General features: G+C 33.7%; 5 protein-coding genes across 8 annotated transcripts; 1 reads left to right on the forward strand and 4 right to left on the reverse strand.

Annotated features, from left to right (window-relative positions):
- The first annotated feature begins 903 nt into the window (after window positions 1-903).
- On the forward strand, window positions 904-5512 carry LOC123907455 (probable carotenoid cleavage dioxygenase 4, chloroplastic). Its single transcript, XM_045957748.1, has 2 exons — window positions 904-2844; window positions 5477-5512. Exon 1 carries the CDS (start codon window positions 1018-1020, stop codon window positions 2761-2763), a length of 1746 nt encoding a protein of 581 aa, XP_045813704.1. The 5' UTR covers window positions 904-1017; the 3' UTR covers window positions 2764-2844; window positions 5477-5512.
- A 641-nt stretch (window positions 5513-6153) lies between these two features.
- LOC123907454 (probable apyrase 7) lies at window positions 6154-10695 on the reverse strand. 3 transcript variants are annotated; one of them, XM_045957747.1, is made up of 3 exons: window positions 8617-10695; window positions 7713-8049; window positions 6154-6627 (listed from the first exon to the last, which is right to left on the reverse strand). In XM_045957747.1, the coding sequence occupies exons 1-2, from the start codon at window positions 10406-10408 to the stop codon at window positions 7736-7738; spliced, it is 2106 nt and encodes a 701-aa protein (XP_045813703.1). In that variant the 5' UTR covers window positions 10409-10695; the 3' UTR covers window positions 6154-6627; window positions 7713-7735. The 3 variants fall into 3 exon arrangements, with proteins under 3 accessions (XP_045813703.1, XP_045813700.1, XP_045813701.1); XM_045957744.1 differs by having other exon boundaries at window positions 6154-6635; XM_045957745.1 differs by lacking the exon at window positions 6154-6627 and adding an exon at window positions 7550-7629.
- A 2097-nt stretch (window positions 10696-12792) lies between these two features.
- LOC123907458 (WAT1-related protein At4g19185-like) lies at window positions 12793-16883 on the reverse strand. The gene is made up of 8 exons (XM_045957754.1): window positions 16723-16883; window positions 16394-16627; window positions 14988-15050; window positions 14770-14886; window positions 14357-14642; window positions 14078-14233; window positions 13356-13507; window positions 12793-13123 (listed from the first exon to the last, which is right to left on the reverse strand). The coding sequence occupies exons 2-8, from the start codon at window positions 16597-16599 to the stop codon at window positions 12946-12948; spliced, it is 1158 nt and encodes a 385-aa protein (XP_045813710.1). The 5' UTR covers window positions 16600-16627; window positions 16723-16883; the 3' UTR covers window positions 12793-12945.
- A 526-nt stretch (window positions 16884-17409) lies between these two features.
- LOC123907461 lies at window positions 17410-19292 on the reverse strand. The gene is made up of 2 exons (XM_045957757.1): window positions 18263-19292; window positions 17410-18124 (listed from the first exon to the last, which is right to left on the reverse strand). The coding sequence occupies exons 1-2, from the start codon at window positions 18383-18385 to the stop codon at window positions 17489-17491; spliced, it is 759 nt and encodes a 252-aa protein (XP_045813713.1). The 5' UTR covers window positions 18386-19292; the 3' UTR covers window positions 17410-17488.
- A 114-nt stretch (window positions 19293-19406) lies between these two features.
- LOC123907460 (phosphoribosylamine--glycine ligase) lies at window positions 19407-22727 on the reverse strand. 2 transcript variants are annotated; one of them, XM_045957756.1, is made up of 5 exons: window positions 22499-22727; window positions 22091-22333; window positions 21539-21909; window positions 20616-21146; window positions 19407-20106 (listed from the first exon to the last, which is right to left on the reverse strand). In XM_045957756.1, exons 2-5 carry the CDS (start codon window positions 22323-22325, stop codon window positions 19693-19695), a joined length of 1551 nt encoding a protein of 516 aa, XP_045813712.1. In that variant the 5' UTR covers window positions 22326-22333; window positions 22499-22727; the 3' UTR covers window positions 19407-19692. The 2 variants fall into 2 exon arrangements, with proteins under 2 accessions (XP_045813712.1, XP_045813711.1); XM_045957755.1 differs by having other exon boundaries at window positions 21539-21912.
- Window positions 22728-23058: the final 331 nt, after the last annotated feature.

Raw genomic sequence — 23058 nt, forward strand, 5'->3', positions numbered from 1 at the left:
ATTTATGTTATTTACTAGATATTAATGAAAGATTAATTAAAAACCATTCTAATAAATAGATTTCTCTTCTTAAACTTAATTTTGTCGGTAAGATTAAGAAAATCACATTTTATATGTAGGAGTTAAAGTTTGAATCCCGACACTCTACTTATTTACAAGTTAGTTTATGTGCTTCTTCATCATCGCTTGAATGCAGGTTCTTCATAGACATGCTACTTCAAAGTGGGAAATGAACTATCACCGTCACCGTCATGATTGTTGATAAACTTTGAAGGGTAGAGATTAATTTGGAGAATATATAATGTGAGCCATCTAATTTAATCTAAACAATGCAGATCACTCCAACTTATATCAGAATTTTGTATCCATGCAATCCAGATCCTCAAAGTGTCATCATCAAATAATAAGGAATATATCTTTGGATTAATATTCCAAATTCATCCATATTATCTCTATCTTTATTTAGATTTGTTATAGGCCAAAAATATTGAGTAGTCCATTTATTTATTTTTTGTTTTTACCACCAATATCTGACTCGTTAAACCATTTAATCTGATTTGAAAATTAGTTCTGACATCAAGTGACTTTAACCATCTTTCGATCGTAGTTGTGAGGAATCGAATCATGATCCTCTTTATTAAATCCAACATCAATCACCGTAAATCAACTAACGATCGGTAGTAGTCAACATTCTTTATCAAGTCCGTTCCGACATCAAGTGAAAATTAGGAATTATTGATTTATAGTAGGATTAACGCACCAAAAACTCATATTCGATAGATCATTTGTCCACGGTGAACCAATCCATAGCATTAACCCAAAAACTCATATATCTTAATTATTTCATTTTCATCCCAACAACCGTCAACAATAAAAACATTTTGATTTTTTCCCATCCAACACAAGATAAGTATCATACCTCCCTTCTCACAAAAATCACAATTCCCCACTCTTAATTTTTCCTATACCTCATACTTTATCTTCTTCTCCAATTAATATCAATTATACCTTATCACCATGGTCCCTAAACCCATCATAATAACAAGCAAACAACCACCTACAACTCCTATCCCTCCACTTAACATATCTTCCATCAAAACCAAAGAAAAACCCCAAATTTCACAAACTCAAACACTAAAAACTACCACCACAAAAACTCTTCCTACACCCCCCAAAACCACCAACACCACCACCACCCACAACCTCAAAACCACAACCAAAAAACAAGAACCATCATTTCCATCACTATTAATCAACACATTTGATGACATCATAAACAATTTCATAGACCCACCAATAAAACCATCAGTTGATCCAAGACATGTTTTGTCACAAAATTTCTCCCCGGTACTAAATGAACTCCCTCCAACACAATGCGAAATCATTAACGGCACTTTACCACCGTCACTTAACGGCGCTTACATAAGAAATGGCCCAAACCCACAATTCCTTCCACGTGGACCTTACCACCTCTTTGACGGTGACGGCATGCTTCACGCCGTTACAATCTCAAACGGAAAAGCCACACTCTGTAGCCGTTACGTTAAAACTTACAAATACAAAACCGAAAACGAAGCGGGTTACCCACTTTTCCCAAACGTGTTTTCCGGTTTCAATTCGCTTATTGCTTCTGCAGCACGTGGCTCTGTAACCGCCGCACGTGTCATAACCGGTCAGTATAATCTATCTAATGGCATTGGATTAGCAAACACCAGTTTAGCTCTGTTTGGTAACCGTCTTTTCGCTTTGGGAGAATCAGATCTTCCTTATGAAATTAAGTTAACGGAAAATGGTGATATTGAAACAGTTGGCCGTTATGATTTTGACGGTAAACTCTCCATGAGTATGACGGCACATCCAAAAATTGATGGTGAAACAGGTGAAACTTTTGCTTTCCGTTACGGTCCAATTCCGCCTTTTTTAACCTATTTCCGTTTTGATTCTAACGGAGTTAAACACAACGATGTTCCCGTTTTCTCCATGACAAGACCATCATTTCTTCATGATTTCGCCATTACTAAAAAATATGCTGTATTTGCCGATATACAGCTCGGGATGAATCCACTTGAAATGATTTCAGGTGGACCTCCGGTAGGTTCCGATCCTTCGAAAATTCCAAGGATCGGAATACTTCCTCGTTATGCTAACGATGAATCGAAGATAAAGTGGTTTGATGTGCCAGGGTTTAATATAGTTCACGCCATAAACGCGTGGGATGAAGAAGATGGAAAAACGATTACACTTATAGCACCGAATGTTCTCTCCATTGAGCATACAATGGAGAGATTGGAGCTTGTTCATGCAATGATCGAGAAAGTGAAGATTAACATTGAAACCGGGATTATATCAAGACAACCATTATCAGCTAGAAATCTTGATTTCGCAGTTTTAAACCCTAAATTTCAAGGGAAGAGAAGTAGGTTTGTTTACGCGGCCATTGGGAATCCAATGCCGAAGATTTCAGGAGTTGTTAAGATTGATGTGTTGAAAGGGGAGGAAGTTGGGTGTAGGATGTATGGAGAAGGTTGTTTTGGAGGTGAACCGTTTTTTGTGGCGAATGAGGATGGTGTTGAAGAGGATGATGGTTATTTGGTGAGTTATGTGCATGATGAGAAGAAGGGAGAGTCGAGGTTTATAGTGATGGATGCTAAGTCGCCGGAGTTGGAGATAGTGGCGGAGGTGAAGTTGCCAAGGAGGGTGCCGTATGGTTTTCATGGACTGTTTGTGAGTGAGAGTGACATGAGGAAGTTGTCGGTATCATAACTCATAATATGATGGAAATTGGGAATTGTTTGTCTCTGTTGTAAGGTACAATTATTGTTGTTTATACTGTAAAGGAAACAATCTTTTACTAGTAAAAGGAAGGTTGAGTTGCTCCAAAGCCTTCATTGTGATGATGTGGCACCTCTAATAAAATTGCTTACAAAAGGATATATCAATACTAAAAAATGAAAAAATGAAAAATTAAATTAAAAGGGACCAACTAAAATTAAATACTCCTAAAACAAAACGGAAATTTTTCATATAATTTATGATTGTGTTAATCCTCTAGAACTTGAAAGAGCACAACTTTTCATATATAAAAAACGTTTACAAAATTAAACATATTTGTAGTTGAGTAGTATCCTGTATAAATGTGCAATAACCTATCCACTTTCTCACATCATGCAATTGTAATACTCATTTTGTGTGTTCATTCTTTAATCTATCAACCTCTTTGTACTGAAACGTGTTTCTTGCTCAAAGGAACTTCAACAAGCTAAGTATCATCGTTTCAAACTCTCATTTTTTTGCGTTATGAGTATATTTTAAAGATTACATAAATTCATTAGTGTGTGTTTCTATATATATATATATAGTTACATTCCCAAGCATGCGACTCAATGTTTAAGAAATTGATATACATAGGTATGAGATAATTGTCTTTCATTTAAGTTTGTAAATTATAATTGTTTGATTGCTCTTATGATCTTATAAGACATCATATCTAATAACTTTTTTAATTACCTCTATCTTTTTTCAGGTTGAAAATGATCATTTAGTGTTTTGTTCCACGGTTGCAAGCTTTAAGTAATTGTTAGAATATTGTATTTATTTTCAATTTTCAAATCTATTTATCTATCTTCTATCTATTAAGCAAGCATTGTGATGATTTGACACCTCTAAAAAATTTCATGCAACTTCTTATTCTAGGTGAATAAATAAATAATATAACTTTTACAATTCTACAACTTTCTATCTATCTATCTATCTATAATAAAAAAAATTGATTTTATATAATGACATTTACTATTCTTATTCATTATTCAAAGGTTACATATTATTCACCTTCTATTAGAATGAAATAACTTTTTGCATTGAATACCTTATGGGATGATGGTTACATTTCAAGTATTGGTTTTTGTGGTAGTTGATGAGTCAATCTCTTGAATATCAGTTATGTTATTCAATGATTAAAAAATTATATTAGTTTACATATATGTCTTTTATTGTTTATAAATTTCAATTTTTTATACGTTCTCAAAATCTTTCAAGACATCAACTCTAATAATTTGCATGTGTAACCAGGTTACTGGATTTATAAATTGTATCCTTTATATTGCTTTTATGATCTTGCAAGACTACAATTCGATCTAATAATTTTTTGTGCATAATATTTTGAGAATATGATTTAAGAGTACTGCTCTATATTATATAAAAAAAAAGTACCCCTCTATAAAAAAAGAGTATTGCATTCTAATAAGCACTACTAAACTATACTGAAAACCCTAATAAAAATTATTCAATAGCAAAAGACAAAAAAACAATGAGGGGACAAAAAAAATCATTAAAAAAAATGAAAGATAAAAAAAATGAATTAAGCATAGTAAAAAGAAGATAAATAAAACCGCTAGCTAAAAACATTATGAAAATTTTTGACCAATAAAATATGGGATATAAATATTCTATCAGGTGAATGTTTGAGAAGAAACTTCAATAGAAACAATTTATTATCAGAACAAGAATCGTCTTTTTTATAAATCTGAGAGACCTTAAATTGTGTGAAGGGGTAGAGTAAATAGTTATAATTTTTCAAGATTAAGATGAAAAATCATCAACTATATAAATTGTTGATGCTCATACGTCAAAATAAATTTTAGAAATTGTAGAAACTGTAGATATTAAAACATAATTACATGCAAAATAATAAGGTGATTTAGATAATCTCATTCTTTACATATAGTGTGTGCATGTGATCTGAAATTCACTAAAAATTTCAAAATTATTGATTTGATTTAAATAATAATGCAAATATTTAAATAAAATAAGTACATATTCTATAAAGTGTTAAAAAAATGTTTAGGTTACGGCTCAAAATAAAATAGTGAGATGTTTGTAAGAAAAATATAACATTTTTTTAAGCAAATAATAAGATGACATGTGAAATTCTTCTAAAATAATAAACTTTATTTACCTGAGCCAAATAACTAAGCCTAAATTCATATATATGAAATCATCATCCAAACTTATATATTGGCAACAAAAAATATTCACATTTATAACAAAAATAAACTAAGATCTTATAAAGAAAATCAACATTCAAACTAAGATCTTATTGGAAAAAAAATACATCAAAAATAAAAAGCAAAGTGGTACATGTGACTATACAGTTGCAATTCATATAAAGAAAACTAAGATCTTATACGATTACACTATTAAAATAAAATATGATTCTAAAATATTATAAGAGATCTATTACATTAAATTATAAATAAAACTACGATATAAATTAATGAAAAAACTCATATTTCTAAACAACTTGTTTTTTTTTAAATTTATACTTATATACTAATATTAAATATAATCATATTTTAAATTAATATCTATCTTTTAACTATATATGATTATACTTATCACAATTATTATTTTTTATTTATAAAAATATTTTAATTATATATTTTAATCGAACCCGTGCGTTGCACGGGTTTATCCCTAGTATATATAAATGGAAGTTAATATTTGTTGCGGTGAAGGTAACTTTCCATTTTTTAGGTGGAGTGTTGTTTTTATATAACTCCATAAGCTATATGTTAAATAATTTGCTTATATTTTAAAAAATTAATAGTGTAATTAATTGTCTATTTTATGTACAAAGGTATTAAAAACAGAGTTTAGTGGATATTCTCCGTAAAACAATTTGACACGGAAGAAATCAAGCATTTTAAGAATAGCTATTCAAACAAAATTTTCATTTGAAAATTTTATAAAAAGTTTTTTTCTAAATTTTTTTTACACAAAATTATATAACACTACAAGAATCTATTTTCAAAAAATCTATAACAAACATGCCCTAATGACAGGAACTGTTTGTCGGAAACAGATTTACGGACCTTGTAATCAATGTCAATCATTCGATCTAAAATCAACAACTGCCTTTATTTTAATAAAAAAGACACAGTTTTCAAACTTTTGCGACATGTAGGCTCCATATGTCAATACTCATCACTCACGTTTTAGTTATGCAACAAGCAATTTCAAGTTCATTGTAACTTCTAGGGGTTATCATCATTCCACTAAGGTAAAAATATGAACACTGGACGAATCTTGAAAACCAGTTTCTCTTTATTTAACAATGTAAATAGTATAGTAGTCAAAATCTTTTAAAAGTAGAAGTTGCAAATAACTTTCAAAATAAATTCAGTAGCATATTTGATGTATAAATTGTGAGTGTTGAACTATGTTTACAACTGATCTTGTTAATAATCACTTATGAAACACGAGAACATTCTCTTCTCTGTAGTAATGACAGTTAATTAGTCTAAACTCTAAAGAATGCTATAACAAAAGCTAATAGTTAATTGATCTTGTTGTCAATATAATGGAATAGATCCATTCTTTTGCATGTTAGTATTTTGATGATTTACTTCACTTCCAAAGGCTTTGGGGCACCAGAAAAACTAAACCACCGGAGACATCAAGTAGCATAGTATAGAAGATGTCGGTTTCCGAAAATGAGAACTTGTTTGAGCTATGCAACTTGTGGAGGAATCCAGTTTAGAAGTGAGTTTCAGGAGAAGTGAATTCACTTGGAATCATCCAACAATCAGACTTTATCTTCAGCTTCGGTCATCTCCACGACAAAAACCTCTGAAATGCTAGGACAGAAATAAGACTATGAGAAGTCTTATTAAAGTTGGAGACTTAATTTTATCGGTCTACATCTCATATCCGGCCATGACAATTTCTCCCACGTACAAAGACAGTCTAAAATCTACAAACCAGTGTTACCAATAGCAGACGCAGAAAATAGTGGAACGCCAAATTTTTTCAACTTTTCTAAGACCCTCTTGAGTTTTTTCTTTGTCCCTTTCATAAGACTCATTTCAACTACATTAATTATTTCTTTACCAGCATACATCTTTTTCTACAATCTATAATAAATACTCTAATGAAAAATCAACTACTAATTCACAATCTATAAAAGCAATACTAATTGTCAGCATATTTAACACTAACCAACTTTCTTAATTTCTGTGATTTACTCAAGGGGGTCCTATATTTAGGGACAGAGGTAGTAGCACTAGCAAATAGTGTTGCGGCAAATAGCTTACTCCACATAAGTCAATGATATATAAAAAGGCATGTTCCATACAAATAAAAAAGGCATGAAGGCAGAGCATAACTTATGTATTTTATTTTATTTTTGTCAAAGCATAGCTTATTGTATTGTATTGAAAGGTTTACTTATTACGATGAATATACTCACGAGTCATGGGCTCTTCAAATTTTCTATTATAAAAATAGGTCATGTTCGACATACATGCAGATTCTTCAGTTTTATTATTTTTAAAAACCCTAAAGTTCTCTTTCGGCTATTGCTACCGCCTCAGCTAGCAAAAACTAGAACTGCGGCCACTAATGCACTAATAGTGAAACTAGGACAGCGTTGAGGTTTTCATAGCCGATTCATCAAAATCCACTTATACTTAGACAACATTGCTACAAACTTTGTGTGGAAATCTTAATGTGTGAGGAATTTGTAATGAATTAATGAAATACAGAAAGAACATTCAACAGAAAAGAATATATATATTTGCATAATAATTATCTGCCTACAGCCAGTTGATTCTATGTATCAAATATAATTCCCTCTAAAATCAAAGAAAAACTCTAAGAAATTTGGCTGTTAAAAAGATGTACTATCTTTAAAGAGAATATTGATGTAATCATACCAATATTTCCAGAAAATGATGCCTTAAACCTTCACCAGGTGTGCTTCAGCCACTGAAGAATTGAGGTCTTCTCGAGACTGTGATCTCCTACTCTGCAGACGCATCTGACTTCGATGAGGAGACCAGAAGACACCCGTATTACTGCTGTCAAACTGCATCTGCCCTAAACTATTTGAGGAATAACTATGTGATACTCCGCTACTGGCTGATGGGTACAGGGAAGACTCGACTAGCTGGATGCCATCACTGTTATCACCAAAATCATACCCCATGGCAAATGGACTTCCGTGTGGACCTGCAACTGTTGGGCTGTGTGGCATCTTTATTTTTCCATCCCCTGCAGCATCATCGATGTAAAATGGCATCAAAGGTCATTTTAAAAGTAGAGTGCATAGATTATCCATAAACTAAGTTATAGTAGTAAAAGCAAGTTATGATAAGAATGCAATAAAAGATACTCCATCCGTTCCTTTTTAACGGTCGCTTTTGTATAAAAACTTTGTTCCTATTTATTTGTCGTTTTCAAAATTCAATGCAGCATTAACTATTATGTTGTAATGCTCTCATAGAGAGAACTAGGTGGGACGTCATAATAAACAGTTAAGGGTATTATAGAGAAAAGACAAATAACTCTATCAAAAATAACAAAATCTATTGGTTTTCTTGGTGTGTGTATCTTAAAACGACAACTAAAAAGGAATTGAGGAAGTTATAGTGGTAAAAATTTACCATGATCTAATTAGGTGATCGCCGTTAAACTAAATTTGATAGTAAAAATTGAAAGAAAAACTACTAACATATGAATGGTATTTAGTAAGCATCTAGGAAAAGCTTTGAACTAAACTGTTACTATGTTAAGTTATCATTGGGTAATCAGAAATCAGTGTTTGGATAAACAGCTTACCGGAGCTCATTGGACTCCATCGCTGAAAATTAAGAACAGAAGCACTGGAAACACCGTTATGCCTGAAAATGGGAAGATGTTGCCTCCGGAAAAATCTCGGCATCCCATTGCCAACACATGATAAAGCACAAAGAAGGACAATAAAAGAAAACAACACGATAGCGATAAGAATAAGAGGATTTATCTTCATCTGGAGCACTCCAAAGTTACGAAGCCCGAATCCAGTGGAATATGCCTTCCCAGCTTCTAACAAGGCAACCCCAAGTGTCCAGGTGATGCTGCCAGAGCCAACAGATATTTGGTTATCATTAATGTGCAAACCCTCTCTCAGAAGTGAGGCAATGTATGGTGCCCTAAAGCAGTACTGCTCAATAAAGGGCTGAGGCACAACACTTTTCTTCGCAACATCCCATCTTTTTTCACAGAAATCCTCACCCTTTTTCAACACATCATCAAGTGTGGCTTCAGAAGACAAGTTGAAAAACCGATACACAACATAAAATCCAGAAATCACGTAAAAGTGGCCATATGGGCGAGGGAGATTATCTTGCAATGCACAAGGTGTCACTCCGCAATCAAGTCCTGGACTGAGATTGGACCATTCAGACAAATTTACGACAACTTTCGCAAGTGCACTGCATTGTTGCCAATTAGGAGCACCGACAAGCACTAACGGAGTTCCTGACCCACCTTGCTTACTCAACCGTTTCTCACCAACAGAAAGACTTCCACCTTTGCCACAACGAGGGCATATGTATCGAGCCTTGTAGCCAGATTGCAAACAAGGATGCTTGAGCTCTATATCTTTACCAGCCGCTGATGAGCCAAACTCTTTCTTAAACAGATGTGCCACCGACTTCCCAAACGCCTCATTGAGTCCATAACCCTCAAGAGAATATGCAGTAAGATGATGGTTCACCGATCCAATCCTAACATACAAACTAGTCTCACTATTAACTTGTTGATCACTCTCAAAAGTAACCTGCAACGACGATCCTCCCAAATCAAGTGCACCATAAGTCGCCTTCCTAGGACTAACACCCAAAATACGACTATGATAATTAAGCGATATCCATCCAAAATAAGCTTCCTCAGTACCAGAAATAATCTTAATCCAATCCTTCTTACACAAAAAAGGAGAATCCTTGATCACAGACCAAGCATTATCTACCAACCACTTAGACTCCTTCCTAGGAAGTCTCCTAACACCAGCAGTAGCATAAAGATACAAAGAAGTACTCTTATGCGAATGCACCGGTATCTGCTTCTTCACCCACCTAACTAACGGTTTCAAAGCACCCCTCAAACCAGAAACATTATATACTAACTTATCAATCCCCGGTTCAGTTTCCATCCGATCGTAAGCACGACCAGTAGGCTTCTTCCTATGCAAGCCATCTCTCAAAGACTTAACCGCTATAGGAAGACTACTATGTCTCTTAAATTGAACATAAGCATTATACACATAAACACGAGTTCCGGTACTACCACAATCAAGAACAACATAGTATTTACCAGACCCAATATTCCAAAAAGAGTAAACAAACATAAAAATCAAGTATGTGAGTAAAAGAAACAATGTAAGTAAAAGTACAAGCCTTATAGTTCTGATGCATTTCTTCCTAGAAGATGCTGGTGTTGTTGTTGTTGTTGTTACTGCAGTTTGAAGGGGTTGTTTCAAATGGGTATATGAAGTGAAATCTTGAAGAGAAGAAGAGATTCTGAGATTAGGTGATGATTGTGGGGTTGAGAATTTGAAGGAAACAAGTGAAGCGATTTTTGCAAAGACCATATCTTTTGATGATTTAGAGAAAACCCAGATGGGATTTTGGGGTATTGATTAGGTGGTTGAAGAAAGCATGGCATTTCGTGTGATGAATCAAGATGAACAACACAGTGATGTTGTTGTTGAAGAATTTTCAGTAGGAGAATGAGATTCTATGGGAACAAGATGATTGAGACATTGTTGTTATCAAAGAATTGAATTTTGAAGAGAGAATTTGTTCTAAAATGGAAGAACATTCGGTTTTGAAGGTCGTCGGTTAGGTCGAAGGTAATCACTGCAGACAAAAAACGAACAAGATATCAACATTTTGACTATACTTATTTTATCTCCAAAAATAAAAAGTTAATTTAATTTTAAATTTTTTTTTTACACCATAAGTTTAATCTGGTTCGAGGGTCGGTTCTGACCGATTTCAGCCCTTTCTGATTGCAGTTGCGGAATATCGAACTGTGGTCCTCACTACCAAGTTCAACGTCAACCACCACTGAACCAACTAACGATTGATTAATTTTTTAATTTTCTTACATGGTTACAAGTATAATTAAATTCAGAATTTTATAGTTTTTGAATTTTAGTAGTATTTGTTGATTCTGCAAAAAAATATATATAATTAAGTTCTAGTCAAAATAATTACTCAATTTTTTAAAATTATTTGAAGAGCTTAGAGTTTTAATTGGTATTCAAAGTTTTTATAAGAATACTAAATAATGAGAGGTGGTTGAAAAAAATAAGAATATTAAATTAAGATACTAATGGTGTGTTTGGTTCGAGGTAAATGGAGGGGAGGAGAGGGGAGGTGAGGGGAAAATTTTAATGAAATGTGTTTGGTTCAATTTTTGTAGAATTTAATTTTATAAATGTCTTATTGGATTACATTTATTATCAGGGTTGAAAAATTACTATCAACAAATAGTTTAATTTGTGTCGAAGAGATATAACTCAATTCATGTGTGGTATACTTTTTATTTTATTTTATACCAAATTTGTGGTATGATTTATTATTATGATATGGTTTTAAGATTATAAGGATAAAAATGTAAATTAGTTATAAAATTCCTCCCCTCCCCCTCTTGAACCAAACATATATCTAATTAAAATCCCTCACCTCCCCTCCCCTTCCTTCTTTTGAACCAAACATATGTGTAAGTACAAATTTCACCTCCCTTCCCCTCACCTCCCTTCCCCTTCATTAAAATACCTCCCCTCCCCTCCCCCTATGTTGAACCAAACAGACCCTAAATGATTTTTTGGACAGAATTATAAGATACTAGCCACAGAATAAGAGTATAACAACAGCACAATAACAGCTATAATTCATTGAATTTTGAGAGACTTTTTAGTTGGAAATACACGACTTTTCAACAATCTCACCAAAAGTCTTAAGACTTTTTTGAATTCTCCAAGTCTTAAGTCTTAAGACTTTTCAACAATCTCACCAAAAGTCAATGTATCAAATTTCTTCTTCTTCTTTATTATTTTCGCAGTTCATCATTACTGCACCAGATTTTTTTCTTCTTCTTCTTTTTTGACGAATTCTTCTTCTTTTCTTTGTTCACTTATTCAATAATCTCACTAAAAGTTTCGAGACTTTTTCAAACTCTCCAAGATTTTTTATTTTCATCATCACTGTACCAGTTTTTTTTTCCTTCTTCTTATCAAATACATCTGCTTCTTTTTAAGTGTAAAAAAAAAAGGAATTTTTTGTTTTTGGATTCTCAAAAAAATATAATTTCTTTTATTAAAATTTATTGATTTTTTAAAAATTTTCTTAATTTACAAAAGTTTCATAATAAAGTATTATTATGAAATCTTGATCGTAAAAAATCTTTTGAAAAAAATCTCTCAAAGTTCATTCAAATCATGTGTTAAAAATCTTGATTGTAAAAAAGTCTTTAATTGTCTCATCAAATCAATATAGTCCAACAAAATCTCATAAAATCATCAAAACTTTTTTTTGCCAAAATTGTCTCGTAAAATCTCAAACCAATACACCCCTAAATTTTCCATACTTTTCTTGTTTGAAATATAAATAATCAGAGGTGGCTGGAAAAGATATACTGTATATTTAATGTTCATTGGTCAAAACAAATGTTCATTGGTCAAAGTCACTATTAACTTAGTAATTTTTTTTCCCTTTTCTGTTGAACATAATTTTCATTCTTACCTTCCAATTTAAATATATTCCAACTTGCCAAATATATTTCACTATTTTTGAGTTATATTAAATGAAACCATTTTCACAAAGACATTGAGTGTATTTGATCCGCTAAAAAACAAGGGACTTGATTCCAAATGCTGCCAAAATGCAGAATTTAATCAATTTTAAACTTCATTACTATTTAATAGTTAAATTTTCAATATGCTAGATATCACCAAAACTTCAGAAAATCTAGTAGAAAAGTGTAACAATATATTACAGAATATTTAGTGAGTTCCATGAACAAGAGAATTGCTTGCATGTTAATTTGACAAGCAGTAACAGATTGAAGAACCATGACAAAACTTTTTTTATACAAGGCATTGATATTTTGTAATTAATTTCCTTAATCTGCTGATGATTTTGGACTTGTAGATACACTAGAGGACACAGAAAAAACGTGATATTTATCCCGGATAAGTGGTTCAGCTTCCCAACTAACTCCAACTGTTGCATTTCTTTCTCTATATGATCCCCAAGTAACAGTATATAGACCAGCAATGATAAATGATCCTCCTATGATGCTGTTGTCACATGGATAGTAAAAAAACATTAAGAACGAGAAACTTCGAAAAAGGTCTACTGGTAAAATTGTTTCCGAAAATGAAGTTGTGGATTCCAGTTTTTCAAAAACTTCAATTAGATTATTTTGGTGGATTATTAACGTGTAATGCTAGGTTTGTAACCATTTATTCAAGTTAGAATAGAATGCATTCAATTAATATCTGGAAGTAAAAGGAGCTATATATACTATACCTTCCTAAGTAAATCGGACTTCCGAGGAATATTCGAGACAGTAGGGCAGAAAATGCAGGTTGAAGTGGATTGTATAGGGCAACCAAAGCTGGTCCTATTATTTTGTTGCACCATGTAATGAGTCCATAGTTAAGGGCAGATGCAATAATTCCCTGAACAAATAAATCAAAATGTTGTGGAAATCTACACATTAATAATCCACCAAAATAATCTAATTGAAGTTTACATATATCAACATATTTGTAAGAACATAGGATACTCTCAATTGTTTCCATCCATTTAACAATCTTGCATCACAAGACAGAACACATCGCGAATCATAACAGAAAATTCCCATATTACTCTCAACTATTGCCACTCCAAGGGAGAAACTGTTTTGAGATATTTTGCCAACAAGGGCAACAATGAATTCAGTTGCTCCGGTAACAACCAAGTAATTTACAAATAATTAAAAAGTTTACACTAATAACATATCATAATTAAACCAATGTTTAAACTTTTAAAAGTATGACAAACTTGCAAAAACTTCGAGTCCTACTTCATTAAGTGAAAATGACTACCAAACAGTGAAAAATTGATAGCTGATATCGTGCAAACAATTAACAGGGAAGTTTTGAGGACAGTTCTAACAGTTTAATATAGAAATATGGACCAAAATCATAGGCAATTATTAATGGAGAGTACATGAAACTAGAGACTGATTTAAAATTTTGGTAACTCACGGCATAAATAACAGCAAGTACTTCGGACGATGTCAAACTCCAGCTAGTTGACTCACTAGTCATTAAAAATGAGACTGTCACCATCATAGCAGCTCCGAAGAAATATGAATATGCCGTGACAGATAGATTTGCAGGATATTTTTTTAATACTGGTGCCTGAAAATAATTAATGGTGATAAATTAAATGCACCAACATTACACATATTGAAGAGCACCAAAGTTTTCGCTTAATGCTGTAATTAATATCCATTTAATTTAATATACTAAAAAGATGCATACCTGAATGGCCAGAAAAGCAGCCATACACATGCAATTTCCTATCAAGCACAGAACCCCAAGATGAAAATGGCCAAGACCACGATCCTGTAAAGCACCGATAAACCATCCAGAAGGCTCAGGTTGACCTCTCGCACTAATTTCATTTCGTGCTACATGATCAATTTCTGCATATCCTATCAGAATTGGACCGCGATACAAAACCATCAATATGGCACCAGAAACACAGATAAGAGTTCCTAAAACCTTTGCTAGACCTTCATACCTACGCAAGTTCACTTTTTCTGTACTGCAAGAAAAAGTTTATTAATGTATGCACTACTGTATGTCCTGGTTTATCCGTATAAGTTTATTAATAATTAAGATTGTGCAATTTGTGTTCGTGTTTTATTTATGATACACAGCGCAAAACTGACCCCATCATTACAGCGAACAAAAATGTAAAGACTGGAATTGCTGGCTGTGTAGCAGCAGCATAAGTTGGATTTGTATAGCTCAAACCAATAAGAAACAGAAGTTGGTTGCCGAATATCCTGTTCATGAATGACAGCGCAAAAATACCACACTCATCAATAAAAGATTCTCTTATCCATGTGCAATGGAAATAGGAAGTGACTAGTATCGAAAACCTTACCCAGTTAATCCAAGAAAGAAGAATGAAATCAGTAGGTCCTTAGTAATGGGTGGTCGTGTCCGTCTTCGGCCAACATGGTTTGATCAAAATATTCTTACAACATTAAAAAAGTGAACAATACGATAAAATATCATTTTGAAATATTGAAGATGTAGAATGTAGAATATAGTAGCATAGTAAAATGTACAAAGTAGGTATTGACATTGACCTATGCTTCTAACAATCAAAATTAGGAGTCATCTTCACATATATGATAATAATGGAAGTCTAGAATCAATAGCCACCACACACAAACAATAACATTACTAGAACAAGATTTTTTAAATAGTAATTAATAACCTCAAACTAATATGAAAAAGGATAAACTACATGATAGTATTAGTTAAACATGGAATGTGTTCTAATTAACAGGCAGATAACTCAAGATATCAATAAACACAAGTGTAACTCTCTCCGTTTCATATTATCTGTTGTTTAAGGTTATGCGCATGTCTTAAGAAATCATTAGTTACACCTATTTTCATGGTAAAAATGATATTTTTTGACTAATTAATATAGGGTAGTTGAGGTACAAATAAATAAGGGTACTATTGAAAAAATGTACGTAATTGATACTCAATATTCTAAATTGGCAAAAAAATTTAAAGACATAGGGAGTATTTTCATCAATTTCATGTACATTCCAAACTTGTTAAAAAAATGTAGGTCACAAAAACCGTAGTTTTTTTTTTGGAAACTCGATATCCTGCCTAAAAACTGACTAATCCAAGGCACCAATCCCATAATACAAGACACAAAATAAAGAATTAGGTAACATAACAGTTGTGCTATTTGAACATAGACTTTTGATCTTATACTACAACTTACACACATTTCCCTAAACATAATTAGCACAAACTTTCCTCTATATATTAACAGTTGTCCATATGTACTTTTCTCTATATCTCACTAACTTTTGATCTTATACTAACTTACACACATTTCAAAATACATACAAAAACCAAGTAACAACATACTTGGCATCAAACTTTTGATATCCAAGCATCATTTCCCTAACATAAATGAACCAAGCTCCCATTTGCTACAAACATGCAGATATGAGCAGTCATATTGTTTCAAACGACTGACCAACAAAGGCAGCGACGTGAGAAAAAGGCATTTCATTTTAAGATTCTAATTCAATCTCATCATCAGTGTCTTACAGAATCAAATAAAAAAAATCCAATCAACAAAATTCAAACTTTTCAAAAGGGTGATAAAAAAAAAAAACAACGCAAAAATAGGATTAGAATCCTAGTTAGAGCAATACAAAATCTTTCAATCACATCATAACCCAGATAAAGAAAAGATCAAAAGGGTACATTTTTATAACATAAATTTGAAATGGAAAGGGAAAAAGAGCATACTTTTCACGAATATAAGCAATAGGAGCAAGGATAGAAAGGGCAAGTAGATCTCTGTAGAGGCAAAAAACTAACTGATTAACCCCAACATTAAGGGCTACTTTGGTAATTACATGATAGCCACCATTGAATAGCTGCACCAATGCCATTGCCAAATGTGCCTGCCATGATGAGTCACCCACCATTGATCCTGAAACTGCTGTTGCCATTGAATTCACCAATTTTCTAGCTTAATTTCTGAAAATTCCACACAAAAAGGAAATTTTGCGTGACATAATGGAGAAAGAGAGAGGAATTGGGAATTGGGGTTGTTGGGTTGGTGGAAACCAAACCTGATGGTTCCTTTGCTTCGTGTTGAAGGCACAAAACAAAAGATGACGAGACGAGACGAGAAATGGAAGAATTGGAAAGTGTTTTTTGCTTGAATGGATTCACAAGCTCTAATTTGGTGATGCCAAACAAGGCAAAACAAAATGAGATTATAATTTTATTTATTATTTAATTTAATATAATAGTATTAGTACAGTATTGTGTAAAAAAACATTGTAGATTAATTAAGCTAGAAAATATTGTAAAAATATTATATATGAAAAAAGTTTTTTTTTTTGGTTAATATTGGTACGAAGTTTCCACGATAATTAATCTTCGTCGGGGAACTTGTGGGGCATACAAGGTGGGTTCTCCCTTTCCAACTGAATTTTCTCCATACGCATGAGCCAAAAATCGAATCTTTGACCACATGCTTAAGGGGACCAAGACTCATACCACTTGAATCAATTCATTGTCGATAAAAAAAACACTATTATTGTAAACATATTTACACTTTAAAAAAACATTTCAATTATTAACATTTCAAATGCACCCTAGTGTAAATAGTTTTTCCTTTTCTTTATATTGTTTTTTTTTGTCAGGTCTTTTTTTTATATTGCTTTTTTTTTTTAACAAAACAAACTCAACTCATATCATTAATTAAATAACGATAAATACAAGGAGGAATAAAATCAAACGACTGCCGACTATCATTAGAAATGGCCGCTTTTGCTAAACTGGACGACCATATTCGCTTGCCGGAGAATAAACTTAACCTCAAATTGTTATTTAAACTAAGCAAAATTCTAAAGAGACTAAAGCATGAAATTCTGAACCACCTACAGATTTGGAGTTAACTGCATCAACTAAGGTCTTGGAGTCACTTTCAAATATCACTTTACTCAAACCCAAATTCTGAACCCATGACATGGCTTGCCACATTCCTAGTGCCTCCCCCTCACATACTGATAACTCAGGATTGCACCAACCTGACAAAGCTTGAATGAAATCACCATTTGAATCTCTTAAACAACATCCATAGCTAGTCTTGTCGATTGAACGATGACAAGCCGCATCAACATTACATTTTAATTCTCCGGTATTTGGTTTAACCCATCGCCTCTGAACAGCAGAACCTTCGGTAGCATCTGCTGTAACCCGATGTTGTGCTGCATTCCATTCGGACCACCGTGCTTGTGCCCAATGATTAATCTGGTCCGGGTTCATTTGCTTTTGATTCCATATCCATTCATTCCTGTTATGCCACAGTCCCCACACAATCATCATAAATCGGTTCACCACAGCCTCGACTTCTCGCGAGCATATATCTAGCACCACTTCTGCTACTGAATTCATTCTTTGCACTCTGTCCCGAACTTGAGGCCATAATCCTGCTGTTTGCCAACTCTGAATACTCGTATCACACTGAAAAAGAAAATGCCAATCACTCTCCACTGAATCATTACAAATTTCACAGTTTATAGAACAAGGGACATGCCTCTCGTTTAAACGGAGACGGGTTGGTAAACAATTACGAGCAATCCTCCAAATAAGATTACGAACCTTCGGCGGAACATGCGCATTCCACACACAAAACCAGTCATGACCTCCATTGTTATCATCTGTCCCTTGCTTCATATTCAACCCCATATTGTAACCTGACTTCACACTATATAATCCATTCATATCCCCTTTCCAAATCAACACACCTGGTCCCTGAATATCAAACAAAGGAACCACAAATATATTCTTAGCAACATTTGAGGGAAATATGGCATTAATTTGACCAGCATCCCAATTGTTTCCCTGTAATGTCAACAGGTCTGCAACTTTAACCCTCTGATTCAACTTTTAAAGCTTCTGAACTTTATTGATCTGTCTACAAACCCACCATACAACTAGGGGTAATGTTATTCAAACTCTTCAACACCGCTTCTGAATGAACACAAAGTCATAACTTGAAATCCTTTATTACAAGCAATATTTACACCTTTGAACAGCCCCATAATTCTACCACAAAGGTATTACACCCTCTAAAAAAGGCATTACACGCTCCAACAAATTTCAGAGAGGAATAAAACGTACTATTTAAAAAGGTGGAAAAAGTATTATTATTATTATTATGTGGAAAATTTCTGAAGGAGTAACGTCATAAGGAATGGAAAATGGAAAGATTATTATGTAGAGAGTTTAAGACTGAATATGTGCTACTAACTAATCTTTATCCCTTAACAAATCACTAATACTTTGCCTTGTAAAAAAACACATTTGACCATTAACCAGATTTTGTGTTTTGGTGTGCTGCTGCTGGTGACCAAGTTTCATACTCTACCAAATGATTATAATCCTTCACTACCTGATCTTTGGTCATATAGCCGTGAGATAAGTCTGGTACTCTATTAAGAAAAGAAGAAAATTCCCTTCCTTATTACTTCATATTTTATTTTATTTTGTTTGATAATTTCAAATGGCATGTCAGTTTCCATGTCAAGAAGAAAGAGTTATCCAAAAATTTCACTTATTGTACTTCTGTTTGGATTTTGAGTCCGTGGGTTGGGACAGTAATTTCATTCTGTCTCGTCTGTTGGTAAGATCACTGTCTGGCAACCCTTTCAAACTTGTTTTAATATCACTGCTAATTACTCAATCCAGGTGGAATTATTAGAATAAATGCACAATACTGTTACTTCTAAGGCATCGTTAAATGAATAAAACAAATACTCGGTTCACTGTCAACTTTACTAGGTGTCTTTCTGCTCTGTGGGCACAAAAAATACCAAGGTGGGACAGTTTTTGTTGAAAATCAATCTGTATCACTCTCAAGTCTCAATCTAATCATCATTTGTCCTATCAAAACTGTTGTACAAAAAATAAATTACAAGGTACATCAACTATGGATTACCCTTTCTTATCTAGGAGATGCCCTAGGTTTGTAATCCGATTCACGGTTATTGATTGTTGACCATGTCTATTACTAACCTTGTCAGAGTAGTTTACACCTTTGTGGCATGTTTCTGAGGAAGGGCTCTCCACCCAATATCTCGGCGATAGAAGCCTCCTGGCCATTTAACATTTTCAACAGCTTGATAAGCTCGATCACGTGCCTCTTCAAGATCATTTCCCTTGGCAGTAGCCCCAAGAACACGCCCCCCAGTTGCAATAAATCTTCCTTCAGAATCAAAAGCAGTTCCAGCATGGAATATCTTGATACCTGGAGCAACAAGCTCAGCTTCTTCAAGGTTTTCAATTATAGTTCCCTTCTCATATGAACCAGGATATCCTTTACTTGCCATTACCACAACCATAGCAGACCCGGGAGACCAATCCAGTGATACACCACTCAACTCTCCCCTGCAAGCTGCAAGCAGAACTTGCACCAAATCAGACTCCAACCGAACCATCAAGACCTGTGTAAAATTCCAAAAGGAAAAACGATATGCATAAGTTATAATAGCTTCAATTTAGTAACATAAAACATAGTGTTAAATAATGTGATCAGCTGTTATCAAATGTTATACCCCCTTTGTTTTGCAAATAAAATAATGATGTTTGGTTGGTGTGTGTTACTCAAATATGATAAAAGTTATGCGTGTGAAATAATATAAGATGAAAGGTTTGAAAGTGTTGGATATCAATTTGAAAACCAAATGGAGATGACCCCAAAAAAAGAAAATTTAACATTCAAGCATTATAGACATCAAAGTCACCACATTTTTCAAAAGAATAATAAAGAGAAATTACGTTACACCAACATATCTAAACTACCGACTGTGCTTTGTGTATCTATGAGAACACTATGAATTCCTAACACAATTTCTTGTCACCAATGCCTTCGTAGTTTTAACCTTTTACAGAGTATTTAAGGGTTAAGTAATAAGTACGTAAGTTAGAAACTGCATCTTATGATTTAACTGACCTGGCACTCTGGATCACCAAATCGCACGTTGTACTCAATTAACTTAGGCATGCCAGATTTCTTCTCGATCATAAGCCCAGCATATAAAACACCAATAAACTTGCAACCTTCTGCAGACATTCCTTTTACGGTTGGCATGATAATAGAATCCATTACTATAGATTGAAGTTCCTTGGTTAATATAGGAGCAGGAGAGTATGCACCCATGCCGCCAGTATTTGGCCCTGTGTCACCATCACCAACTCTCTTGTGGTCCTGAGCAGATTCTAATGGAATTGCATTTTCTCCATCAACCAAAGCAAAAAAAGACACTTCTTCTCCTTCTAAAAATTCCTCAACAATGACACGACAACCTGCAGAACCAAAATCACCCTTCACCAGCATTGAATCAACTGCTTCATATGCTTCTTCCAGTGTCATGGCAACAGTAACTCCTTTACCAGCAGCCAATCCATCTGCTTTGACAACAATCGGCACTCCTTCTTCTTGAATATATTGCTTTGCAGCAGATGGGTCTGTAAACGTTTTGTACTGCACTAATAAGTCATTTATAAGTAAATACTATGACAAAAACCTGGAAGCAAAATAAACAAGCAGTGAAGAACACCATGTACAGGGAATAAATAGGACAAATAAGGAAAAACATGATGTCTCCATTAATTATCACATGAATCATTTCTCAAAAGTCAAAACTATATCCCGACGTGAATAAATAGAACGATAAAGAGACGAGACAAGTAGACAGTTTTAATTAAGATACCAGGAAAATATCATATAAGCTTGTTATAAGATACCATACATACATGAAGGAAACATTCGCAAATATCATTCGAATAGAACAAGGCTCAATCTTGTACCAAAAAAAAAAAAAACAAGGTTCAATCATTAATATGTTTGATGAAAACCAGAACAAGAAAACAGACCTTGGCAGTTGGAATATTGTACTTGTCGCACAAATGCTTCATGAAATTCTTAGAACCTTCTAGAGCAGCAGCCTCTGCAGAAGGACCAAAAGTTGGGATTCCAGCCTTACCTAAATAATTTGATAAACCTGCAACAAGCGGAGCCTCAGGTCCCACAACAACTAGCCCCACCCCCCGCTCCCGACAAAATGACTCTACAGCTGCACCATCATAAACATCGAGTTCTGAGATGCACGTCGCATTTCCTGAGCTGGCAATTCCTGCATTGCCGGGAGCACATAATACACTTTCACACGACGGTGATCGTTGCAACGCATAGCAAAGTGCATGTTCACGTCCCCCTCCACCAATAACCAGAACAACCACCTTTTCTTCTAAGAAATAAGCAACAAAAACAAAAGTACAAGCAATAAAGTTAGTATACAATTCATACTCATATATATAACACATTTAACCGTTTTCGCTCTGAATTAATAACAAAAAACCGGTAAGATTAAACAATATACAATAATACAAAAGGGAATTAAAAGATTGATTAAAAGCAATGCTTACTAGAATTGTTTTTTGTATCAACCCCAACAGAAGCTGATTGCTCTGAACTCTGAGCAACACAATTCAAAACACTTCGGAATGAGCTCGAATGCGAATTACACAAACTAAAACTATGATCAGTGAAGCTCAAATTGAAGGTCTTTAATAAGTGAGTAGAAGATTTGTGAAAAGTAAAATTGTTTCTGAACCCAAGTGGCTTAGAAAATCCAACATTGAAAGTAGTGGTGCAAGACATTGTACTACCTGTTAAAAAATTACAAACTTTTAGAAAATGAAGTAATCGAATTTACAGAATCAGAATTAGTTAGCGTTATAAGAAAGAAAAATCATAGAATGAGGTAGAGGTGTTTGATTAGGATAAAAATAAGAAGAATAATAAAAAGGATTAGGGTTTAGGATTGCACGAACAGAGAAATTGTGAGAGGATGAGTGGAGAAGTTGTGATTGCGAAGTTGAAGAAGGGAGGACGTGAGAGAAAACTTGTGAGTTGTGAGCGAGAGAGAGAGAGAGGTTGGGAGAGAAGTTGAGAGGACGGTTGTGGTGGTGAGAGAAGAGGAAGACGGGGCGAGAACCGGCGGTGCCGCGCTGAGGCCTGAGAGTGAGTGAGGTTTGCGGCGCTGAGAGAAAAAGATTACTATTTTACTAACTTTTTTAAAAATCTATTATATAAAAATAATAAAAACTGTTTTTTGAATGTAAATGAAATATATTTTTTTTACCAATACAAAATGATATTTACTCATTTAAATTGATGTAATATTGTAATACATAAAATACTATCAATATTCAATAGTTGAAAATATAAAAGATGAATTTACGAACAAACTCACAAAATTTAAGTCATACAACAGCAAAATGCATACTACAAATAATATGATAAATCATTGATTGGGGTATGCAATTGATTGAAAGAACACCCAACAATACAGAAAATTAAATAGCGCCGCACAAGATGACGGAAAATACAT

This window comes from Trifolium pratense, linkage group LG2, assembly GCF_020283565.1.
Source record: "Trifolium pratense cultivar HEN17-A07 linkage group LG2, ARS_RC_1.1, whole genome shotgun sequence".
In the NCBI taxonomy this organism is placed as follows: Eukaryota; Viridiplantae; Streptophyta; class Magnoliopsida; order Fabales; family Fabaceae; genus Trifolium; species Trifolium pratense.

Excerpts from the sequence above, each read along its gene's own strand:
- LOC123907460 (XM_045957755.1), bottom strand. The coding sequence starts at position 22,325 with ATGTCTTGCACCACTACTTTCAATGTTGGATTTTCTAAGCCACTTGGG. Across the intron at positions 21,913-22,090 it reads TGATACAAAAAACAATTCTA|AAGAAAAGGTGGTTGTTCTG; the intron begins GTAAGCATTGCT and ends CTTATTTCTTAG. Across the intron at positions 20,107-20,615 it reads TTGGTGATCCAGAGTGCCAG|GTCTTGATGGTTCGGTTGGA; the intron begins GTCAGTTAAATC and ends AATTTTACACAG.
- LOC123907454 (XM_045957747.1), bottom strand. The coding sequence starts at position 10,408 with ATGGTCTTTGCAAAAATCGCTTCACTTGTTTCCTTCAAATTCTCAACC. Across the intron at positions 8,050-8,616 it reads ATGGAGTCCAATGAGCTCCG|GGGATGGAAAAATAAAGATG; the intron begins GTAAGCTGTTTA and ends ATGATGCTGCAG.
- LOC123907455 (XM_045957748.1), top strand. The coding sequence starts at position 1,018 with ATGGTCCCTAAACCCATCATAATAACAAGCAAACAACCACCTACAACT.
- LOC123907458 (XM_045957754.1), bottom strand. The coding sequence starts at position 16,599 with ATGGCAACAGCAGTTTCAGGATCAATGGTGGGTGACTCATCATGGCAG. Across the intron at positions 14,643-14,769 it reads TTGTTCGCTGTAATGATGGG|TACAGAAAAAGTGAACTTGC; the intron begins GTCAGTTTTGCG and ends TTTTTCTTGCAG. Across the intron at positions 13,508-14,077 it reads TACTTGCTGTTATTTATGCC|GGAATTATTGCATCTGCCCT; the intron begins GTGAGTTACCAA and ends TTATTTGTTCAG.
- LOC123907461 (XM_045957757.1), bottom strand. The coding sequence starts at position 18,385 with ATGAATGGATTATATAGTGTGAAGTCAGGTTACAATATGGGGTTGAAT. Across the intron at positions 18,125-18,262 it reads ATGCGCATGTTCCGCCGAAG|TGTGATACGAGTATTCAGAG; the intron begins GTTCGTAATCTT and ends TTTCTTTTTCAG.